Source organism: Capsicum annuum, chromosome 2 (genome assembly GCF_002878395.1).
Source record: "Capsicum annuum cultivar UCD-10X-F1 chromosome 2, UCD10Xv1.1, whole genome shotgun sequence".
Lineage (NCBI taxonomy): Eukaryota > Viridiplantae > Streptophyta > Magnoliopsida > Solanales > Solanaceae > Capsicum > Capsicum annuum.
In genome coordinates, this window is record NC_061112.1 from 129,634,247 (window position 1) to 129,645,034 (window position 10,788).

At 32.9% G+C, this 10,788-nt stretch overlaps 1 protein-coding gene across 1 annotated transcript; it reads left to right on the forward strand.

The window, feature by feature from the left end:
- Window positions 1-1,828: 1,828 nt before the first annotated feature.
- On the forward strand, window positions 1,829-4,825 carry LOC107861224. The gene is made up of 5 exons (XM_016706583.2): window positions 1,829-1,989; window positions 2,898-2,951; window positions 3,355-3,458; window positions 4,023-4,061; window positions 4,500-4,825. Exons 1-5 carry the CDS (start codon window positions 1,923-1,925, stop codon window positions 4,596-4,598), a joined length of 363 nt encoding a protein of 120 aa, XP_016562069.2. The 5' UTR covers window positions 1,829-1,922; the 3' UTR covers window positions 4,599-4,825.
- The last annotated feature ends 5,963 nt before the right edge of the window (window positions 4,826-10,788 follow it).

Sequence of the window (10,788 nt, forward strand, 5' to 3'; positions counted from 1 at the left end):
ATCTTAAAAAAAAAAAAGGCTTGGAGATAGAAGATGTTTTAATTGATTATAATTTGGGAGAGATTTTAGGAAAGGAAGTCTTTGAAAAAAAAAAAAAAACAAATAGCTTGCATGAGTTAATGATGGAGTAAACATAGAATGTGGAGATTTGTTGATATGTATCAAGAGTAAAGTTGAAAATTGGGATTTTATGTAAATATTTAAAAGGTAAGGGATATTAGGTAATATAGTATCTTAAGTTTGAGTTTTGTGTAATTTATCCTTTGAATAAACTAGTATCACTCGGTTTTATATTAGTTGACCCTATTAACTTGTCACACTCATTTAAAAAATATTAATTAAAAATTTATTTTACCAAATTAGCCTTATTAATTATGCCTGAAAATATAAATTTGAATAAATACATTTTATTTAGTTATTTAATGTTAAGGATAGTATTAAAAGAATATAATAAAATTCTCTTTAATTCGTCAAAGGGACAATTAAATTGAAACAAATATCTTTAGAAAGAGGGTCAACTGAAATGAAACTAAGAAAATCTTGATATAGAAATTAAGATGATTTAGTAATTACTCTTTCCGTTTCAAAATAATTAAATTGTTGGAATATGACACACATGTTAAGAAAAAAGGATAAAGACATAAATTAATCTTTTTTTTTTATCCTTTTCAAACTCCAAACTTTTAGTAATGATCATAGAAACTCAACCTTGAAAATCTAATTAAGGAAGGATGAAATTGTAAATAAATTTCAACATCTATCTTAAATAATAAGTAATTTAATTATTTTAAATACTAAAAAATACTTCAACAATTTAATTATTTTAGAACGAAGAGAATACTAATTAGGAGTTATATATAAACATTTTCAGTTTATTTGTTTTTTTTTTTTTAAATGAGGTATATAAGTCAAACATTAATGCACGAAACGAGTACCATTTTGGACTTTTCATACTTGGCTACCATGAATTATCACAAATTTATATTAAAATACCCTTTGAAGGAATATTGCATATTAGGTGACCATCACACTCCAAACTCCAAAGTTCATGTGAAAAAAATTTGGCTAGGCTGTTACTTAGTGTTTTCTTTTAGATATATTCAATAAGCACATTGTAACTCGATTAATTCAGATTCACATCGCGTAGAATTTATTTTAAAAAGTGTTTTCTGTCAAGATTTTTTATATATATAAGGGTCATACTTAAAACCTCGAGTTAAGGAAAGAATAATTCCATCACTGTACCATTTTTTGATGGTTGTTAATTAGTGGTTAGATAGTCATGTTAGGTGACCACCACGTTTCAAAGTGTTCCATCTTCAGAAAAACTTTTTTCTAAATAACCATTTTTTTTTTAATATTTATACTTGCGAAATTTTGCCAACAGGCTGTTAGTTTTAGTTACTGGTTAGATGAAAGTGCATATTTGTTTCAATTGGCCCGAAGAAGGGAGATTTGCGTAAATTCATCGAAATTAAAGGGTATATATGATAACCAAGTTGAAAAAATGTTTGGACATGATTTTTATTTTTAGAAAAATGTTGAAATTTCATTGTCTTACTTGCTCATCAGATCAATTTTCAATTCCAAAACTGCTCTATTTCAAGTTGAAAATTAAAATAATAAACCGAAGTGTGATATCAACGTTCATTTCCAAATAATATTTCGACGTTAAGTTGATATTATGAATTACTATTGATTTGTGCTCAAACTAATAACATGAGGGAAACAAATTAAAAGCAAGAACCCAATAAAATAGCCTAAATTTCCGAATCAACAATTATTCCCCCCATTTCCTGCATAATTTTCCCCATTTTCTTTAATTTGATTAATTCCACAATCTTCATCTTCCACATAATTAAAAACTTGTGCAAAATTTGACAGAGAAACAAAATAAGAAAATTAAAGCTAAGAGAGAAATAATGTTGCAGGCACCACCTTGTAACAAGAAATGCACGAATAAATTCTCATCTCTCATCCAAATTCCTTGTAAATTAATTCACTCTCTTAATATTTCCTTTTTTTCTTTCTTGTAGTTTAAAGGTCTCATTTTGTATGTGTTAATGTTTCCAATTGAGCATGCCTAGCTAGTTATCAACGTAGAGAAATGAAACATTACATCACTCATGATATGTAACAAGTAATTGGATTTATCGTACATTTTTATTTATCCCATGACTGTCAAAGAGTTTTTTTTTAGTTTATCTAGAAACTTGTATGTTACGTAGTATTTAGAGAATTCCTAGTTTAGACAACCTCTAATTGATATCAATATAGAGAATTCATATAGGTGAAACCAACTACCCTCAGATTGAGACGCGATTCATTAAATAAAAATTTGATTGTTGGTTTCTTCAATGTTGAAAATTGCAAGCTTGATATAGACGCAGTGGCGGAGTCAGGATTTTCGTTAAGGGGTTCAGAAGTAAATATAAGAACTAATCGAAGGGGGTTCATTCTCTACTGTATATATACAAACAATAATTTTAACTATGTATAAATAGTAAAAAATTTCGAGAGAGAGGTCAAATATTGTAGGCTGCTGCATTTAACCTTGTTTCTCGTTTGGTATAACTATCCCTCAGCTATATGGATCATCTCTAACTATTGGACTGAATTCGAGTCTATTTCATTTCAATAGAGTTAATAACTTTATTATTTAACTGAGATTGTTTAGGATTCTCTAAATCTCACTAGTTTATAGCAATTTATCCATCTTATTCGACGTAATCACAAGCTCAGAATGGTGCAAATTAGAGTACTGGCTTGTTCAATGTAGTATATCTAATTAAATTGACTAGTTTTTTCTATGTTTCGACTCACACAAATGAAGAGTATTTCATTTGATCTTCAAACAAGAACATCAACCAAAAGTTATGATGCGCGAATTTTTGCAGGGAGAGTTTTTTGCAAAAAGGCGTGTGATGCTGATGGCGATACATGGGAGGAATGTAAGTTTCAAGATTCTATTCTTAAAGAACTTTGTCCCGAAAAATTCAGGCTATGTTGCAAGTGAAAATACTTAAGATAAAGCTACATTATGTTGCAGATGTATGATTGCTTAGAACCATTTGTTAGTTGTGAACATAACGGGAGAGCCAACCCAAAAGACTAATCTAATAGGTGGAAGAACCTTATAATCCCCTTAGCATTTCTCTATTTTTCCAATGTGGAACAATTGATTCACAACACGTACCAAGCCTCAAAATTTTGGAAATGATAGTAAAGAATATCGTTAAGACATTTATCCATTAGAAGTAATTGATGGTTGGCAGAGGTCTTTTGTTGAACTTGAAACCTTGATGCTTTTCTATTCTCAATTAAGGTAGCATAGAAATGAAAAGGCATGTGCAGGTTTGGAACAATGCGATGAGATGTGCTATAAGGGTCCGGTTCTGAAGGATCAACAGTGGAGTGTTTATATTGATCGTGCCCCTGGTTCTGCTAGCTACTCCGAGGTTTACCATCTCTTCATTTTATCATTGTCTTTTTACACTTGTTGTTGACATCTGTTTTACTAAAAGGTCATCCACTCATCTGGTGTATTAGCAATTTGAATACCGCGTGTGTGTATATGCCTTCAAAAGAACTCAACGACAATGCTGAGAAATTGTATGTCCTAGATTTGTGGTTATCGATCAAATCAAGTCTTAAGGAGCATATAAAATGGATTCAACAAAGAGATTCATGCACCGACTTCTAGTTAAGATTTCTGAATTGTGTCCCATACTTCTACTTGGCCTTCTAACATAATTTGTGGCTGCTAATAATCATAGATGACACTGGTTTGACACATTACACAGAGATTTGTTTAAGGGGGAAAAATAGTGAGTAAAGTCTAATTGCAAAACAGAAAACGATAAATTTCTTAGTTTTTTAGTATATCATTATAATGTTGTTCACTGTTTGATATGTTGTTTGGAGTACAATTTTCATCAAGTGAACATATGATTGACATTTACCATGTTCCTTCCTACCTGCAGATGGTAAGTATGACATGTACACTTGTTTTATGAATGCAGGACTGTCATCGCGCTTGTGTAGCTGGCTGTGGTTTCAAGGTCAGTCTGTTTTATTTATCAGACTACAATGAAAATTCAAACACATAGAATAGGAAAAACCAACTATAAAAAGTGTTGATGATCAATAAGCGTTTAGGTTTTGTTACTTTCTCAATCCTTGTTGCCACTCTGTTTATGAGGACTAGCAAGACTTGGATAAATTCAGCAAATATTTCAAATTCTTATGGTCTAATGCCTGTGCAGCTTATGTCCTATCAGAGGCATACGAAGTATGTATATATACATATCTAATGAAATTAAAAATGTATACTACATATATAATAAGATCACGCTCATTCTGAATCCTTACCAACTCGAACTATTACGCTTGCCTATTCATTACCATCTTGCTTCATTGGACCTTGTCAAGACATTCAGCATAGAGTGCCTTGTAATCTTCATTTCTATCTGAATATTTACTGTCAATTTCTTATACAGTTTGATATCTCTTCTGCGGAAGTGGATAAAATCCAATCAAGCAGGTCCTCCAAACCTCCTGCTGAAGAGGAGCCAGCTGATAAAAACAAATCCACATAAATATAATGAAGAATTTTCTTGACATTTTCTACAATTATGTAATGAGTAAGAATAGCACATACAATTTATTATCCTAGGATTTTACTACTTTAGCTTAAAAATTTGTTTTAAAAGTTGAGTTTTGATATTTATAGCTTCATTATGCACATGGAAGTGTTGATCTTGTTGTAATATTTTCTTAATCGAACTTCTATACAACAGTGTAACCAATTTTTTGTACTACCAAATCATCTAACAGACAATTCATTGATTGGTAACATGTAAAAATGAAAGGTTAAACTACACTGTTAGAAAATCTAATTTAGTTATTCCTCGTAATAAATGAAATTAGTTACCTGAAAAGTAGGACAGATAAATGATAACTTGCACATGTAAATTTTTTTGATACCTTCACAATGTATACTAATTTCAAATAACATTTTTGATCACAAAATAAAAAGGGAAGGCTTTAAACAGGGAAAAATAATGTTCTTCCTTAAAGCAAGTGATTTGTGAAACATCAAATTTCAGATTTTGAAAAATGGTCGGAGAATTTACACTTTCTTCAATATGCCATAATTTGATAAGGTATGATAAAGATTACTTTTAATATCACGACTGCGAAATGACTTAGTTGTGAATTTTACCTCAAAATAACTCCCATTTGATTAGAACTTCTTATATCTATTTTCTTTTTTTTTTAAAAAAAAAAACTTCTCTCTTAGCTCTCCCTTAAACTTGCTCTATTTTTAACCATGAGTTGATTTATTTTTATTTTTTTTAAAAAAACTTAACTTGATCTCATCCGAATCGTACAAGTAATTTATCAAAAAATTAAGTGTAGACACCTAATTTTATCCCCCGAAGTTCAATTTTATTCAATTTTAGCTCATCTTACCACGCACCCTCACCCATTCTACACTTTCCCCACAAGAAAACAAATAATAACCAAATCCTAACAATTTAAATCCCTAATCCCTAATATTTCCTTATCCTAACTAATTTTTAACACCTCATCGTAACAACCCTACCTAACCCCTACCCCATTACCTCACATTTATTTTTGTTTTGAACTTTGTTTGATTTGTTTGTTGCTTGTTTTATGTGGTTTATGTGGTTTATACATTCATAGTGTCAAATTAGCCGATATACTCCATCGAGCGATCGTGGTCGAACCACGGGATTGAGGGGTGCCTAACACCTTCCCCTCGGTCAACAGAATTCTTTAGCCGGAATCTCTGTTCGCAAACCAGTTTAAAGAGTCAAATCGTTTTGAAAAGGATTTTTCAAAGGTGACTTGACACACCGGATTATGCCAAGTGGCGACTCTGAATAAAAAATGTAAATAATCCTTTTTCAAAATAAATTTTCATCTTTTGTTACTTTAATAATAAAACCCTTTCAAACTTTAAAATCAATTCTATTTGGTTAAAAGGGGGTATGACAGCTCTGGCGACTCTGCTGGGGAGTTTTCAGAATTCGAGCTTATTTTTGGAATTGTATCGGCTTAGTTTGACACTATGGGTATATAGTCATTTTGTTTGCGTTATCGTTGGTTGTTTATTTTATCATTGTTGAGTGCCTACATGCTGTGTTTACAGTTTTTCTCTTGTGTGTTACCGCTTTATATCTGGCATCATGTGTATAACCCGAGTCAATTTTTTCTGCAACAAGTCCCGAAGTGCACGTCGTGCGCACAAAATCTAGTTGCGTCACCCTTATTTTAGGAGGGGGAGCCGTCGGACGTATGGAGTGGGTGGAAAGCAAAACAGCCACTATCGACCATATGCTCCCCCGAATGACCTTGTTAGTGGATCCAAGCATAAGTCAGCCTTTAGGTCATGCTTATCTGCATCATATAAAGACCTAGTGGGACCCACTTGTTCCTTTCTAGGAGACTCACCTCTAAAGCATCCCTACGTGCTAAATGTTGCATCTCTGAGGGTAACGTGGTCATTTGACGGCGTGATTTGGAGAAAAACATGTGTTAGAAGTAAAGTGTGTAGGCAATGAAAAAAAGAAAAAAAAAAGAATAAGGTGAATCAAAAAAGAGTTTCGTAGTTTATTTTTAGAGTCCTTTATGACTTTTGTTATTCACAACTCAAAAATTCAAAAAAGATTTTTTTACCTTTTGCATTTATTTTCACAAAGAAACAAAAATTCAATTTTTTTTTTAACCTTTTACACTCATTCGTCAAAAACAAAAACATCAAAAAGGTTCTCCTTTTGTTTCTTTAGTAAGCATTTATAATTTGAAAAATTAAAAAAAAAAAAAATTCAAATAGGGATTTTTTATAAAAGAAAAATTCAAAACAATATGGTAGGAGTTTCGTATATTTCTTAAAACGAAAATACCAAAAAGATTTTCCTTTCGTAATTGTTGGTATCAGTTTTATGTGAAGTGTTAAATTGAAAACACAAAAAAGATTTTATTTTCATCATGTAGTCATGTTTCTCAAGTCAAGGTTTTGTTTCTTCTATAATCCTTAATTGTTTAATCCGGACGAACTACGCACCCTTGATTCTCCTCTCTCCGGAGTGAGATACGTAGGCAACCTATTGTTGGTTTGGGATCTTATTTCAAAAATCCAAAAAAAAAATTCTCCACTCTTCATTTAGAGTAATTGTTTCTTATACATCTTTAAAAGAAAACTATAAAAAAAAAGATTTTTCTTTAATAGGTTCAAATTTCATTTTCATATGAAATGCAAAATTGAAAATCCCAAAAAATTTTCTTTGGTAATCATAGATTTAATTTTGTATAGGGATGTTAAAGCTGAAAAATTCAAAAAGATTTTCGTCAATTCTTTTGACAAATTGTTATTTGTTTTTCTTCTCAAAATTTCAAGAAAAAGAAAAGGAAAATAAAAGGAGTTTAATTGGGCATTTTGGTAAGACTTCACGAACTACGCACACCTGATTCTCCTCTCTTGGGTTCAGTGATCTTTTCAAAAAAAAAGAGAATTTTTTTTTTAAGAAAATGTTGAACTCTAACGGATTTGTTGTCTCTTGTTCAGTTAGTTTACGATGGTTAGTTTGTGGCATTCTGACTGATACTCCATATTGCTTCAAGTCAAAGAGAAAGTTGTGTCCAACAAGGATATAAAGAGTGACATCATGGATCAAACAGAGAGATCGGGGAATGAGAATTTAGGAGCTAATGAAGAGATTCGAAAATTAAGACAGCAAATGATAGAAATGCATCGAGTTTGGGCTAATGGGTTGCCACCTCTTTCATTTCCCCCTGATAATCTTGAATATCTTTCTATCTTGCCTTCAGTGTCACATACACAGTTTTCTATTTTTATTGACATGCCACAACATGCATTAGGGTCTACTCTGGGGCAACACTATCCAAACACTTCCAATATTTAGTTCCTCACTCCTCAGGACAAAACTACCACATGCTCAGCTCCACCCACTGTTCATGTTTTTGCAGCACCACCCCCATCCGAAGCTCCTACTTTTGAGGTTTATCCATCGGTTGTGCCTCCCGACTCTGCAAATGCGCAAGTGTTGAATATTTTCTGTGATCAGCATCATGCTTTTAATCCCACGTTTAAGTTGTCTGGTCCTTAAGGCTACACTCAACCGCTTGAATTTTCTCTTAACACTAAGAAGCCTGTTATGACAGAAGAACAAGAGGAAATGACCAGAAAATTGAGAAGTTTGGATCTGGCTATGAAAAAATTTCAAGGACTTGGGGGTACAAAAGTGTCTCATATAAGGACTTATGCATGTTTCCAGATGAAAACCTTCCCCTCGTCTTTAAAATGCCGAAGTTTGAGAAATATGACGGACATGGGGACCCAGTAGCACATTTGAGGTGTTATTGTAACCAACTAAGGAGCGCTGGAGGAAAAGAAGAACTGCTTATGGTGTACTTTGGTGAGAGTCTTTCGGGGCTAGCCTCAGAGTGGTTTGTTGATCAGGATATTGATAGGTGGAATAGTTGGGATGATTTGGCTAATGAATTTGTGCAAAAATTTCAATATAATATGGAATTGATCCCTGACGAAAAATCCCTAACCAGTATAAAGAAGAAGAATACTGAGAGTTTCAGAGAGTATGCAATCAGATGGCGTGAACAAGTTGCTAGGGTGAAACCACCAATGAAAGAAAGAAAGATAGTGGAGGTATTTATTCAAGCACAGGATGAAATATATTATCAACACTTGTTACCTGCATTAGGCAAGCCATTTATTGAGGTCTTCAAAATGGGAGAGATGATAGATGATGGAATTAAGACCGATCATATTGTGAGTTTTGCAGCATTGAAAGTAACTACTCAAGCAATTCAAAAGGGTTCAGGAAGTGTTAGGGAGGAGAAGAGTGAGGAAGACACATCTGCTATCGTAGCTGGACAGCGGGCATGGTCAAGAAGACCACGTCGTCGTCACTCTCAGCCTCAAGCCCAAGTTCATGCCCAAGCCCCATATAATCACTTCCAAAATTCATTATACTCTGCTCCTCCATCTCCATATCTAGTATATAATGCACAACCACATGTTCAACCCCCATCTTACCCACAATGGAACACACCGACTCCTCAGAGTCATCCTATAACTCTACAAACATACCAAAGCCCTTCTAGGCCCGATTTTCGATCCAAGTCAAACAATGAAATGAGGCAGAAGTCGAGAGATAGCTTCACACCAATTGGAGAGTCGTATGCAAGTTTATTTCAGAGATTAGTACAGTGGGGCATGATCACTCCTCTGCTTGGGTACACTCATAATCGACGTTCAAGAAATTTTAATCCTAATGTACGATGTGTGTATTATTTTGATGCTCAGGGTCATAATATTGAGATTGTCGAGACTTGAAAAGAGAAATCAAAAAGATGATTCAAGATACATCAATTATGGTGCAGAACATTGATAGTGAGGAAAGCCCCAATCATGCTGATATGCAAACTAGTGACTAAGATGTCAAGCTCAACAATTGGGAAGTCACTTCTCTCCCTGCTAGGATGGATGTTTGGTAGTCTGTTTTGTTTTCTTTTCTATTAGAGAAAAGATATTTTCCCCCCCCTGAACTTGTCCTCCCAACTCACTTTAGCACTTAAACTAAAGTTTCGTTTATTTGCCTCCCTTAACATCTTTAAAGTATATTAAAATCCCCGCTTAACTGCTCGCGTGTAAACAAGCGCCATTGGGCGCGTTAAAACTCATTTTTTTTTGTCTATTTAATTTCTTTTAAATATTTATTTAAAGAAAAAAACGCATATATTTGTAAAAAAAAAAAATACACTAATATTATATTTAAAATATAATAGAATTTTTTTAAAAAAATAGATACCTTTTATTCTTTCTTCTCCAAAACATCAACAACACTCAAATTCCTCCATTAACAACCTCAAATTCATTCTCCATCAACACTCTTCTTCAATTTTTTTCATTTTCCTCCATTAAAACCATCAAAGAACAACACAAAGACATTAACTTAAAAAAAATTCTCTATTGAACACCTTTTATTCATTCTTCTCCAAAACATGCACAACACTCAAATTCCTCTATTAACAACCTCAAATTCATTTTTCATCAACACTCTTCTTTAATTTTTTTCATTTTCCTCCATCAACACCATCAAAGAACAACTACAAGTACACTAAATTAAAAAAAAGTCTTAATTAAACACCATCTCAAACTTCAATCGAACTCCCTCAAAATTTGAACAAAAATTAAATTAAATTGATCATTTTGTCTTTAAACAACTTACCATCAATGAAATTTCTTTTAATTTCTACTTTTGAATTTTTTTGTTAATAAGATAATTTTTGAATTAATTTTTTAAACTCCAAACTTGAATCAGAAATAAGAAAAAGAGAACATCACAAACTTGTTTGTAGGGGTGGGGTTGCGACTGGTAAGGGTTGAGAAAAAATAAAGGTATTTTGTGTTAACAATAAAGGAGGGGGGGGGGGGGGGAGGGGCGGTGGAGGGGGGAGGAGGGGGGGGGGGGTTAAGAAAAAGGAAAGGGAGGGGGAGGGCTATATATATATATATATATATATTTAAAAAAAATACATAAAAATAATATATGTGTTAAATTACTTTTTAAAAAAGATTATAATTTTTTACGTGGCAAAGACGTGACATTGAGGTGGCGCTGATGTGTGAAGAGTGTAACACACCCTCCATTATGAGAGTGATAATATATATTAAGAGGTGAAACTAATGCACTTTAAAGATGTTGGGGGGGGGGGGGG

Excerpts from the sequence above, each read along its gene's own strand:
- LOC107861224 (XM_016706583.2), top strand. The coding sequence starts at position 1,923 with ATGTTGCAGGCACCACCTTGTAACAAGAAATGCACGAATAAATTCTCA. Across the intron at positions 1,990-2,897 it reads ATCTCTCATCCAAATTCCTT|GGAGAGTTTTTTGCAAAAAG; the intron begins GTAAATTAATTC and ends GAATTTTTGCAG. Across the intron at positions 3,459-4,022 it reads GTTCTGCTAGCTACTCCGAG|GACTGTCATCGCGCTTGTGT; the intron begins GTTTACCATCTC and ends TTATGAATGCAG.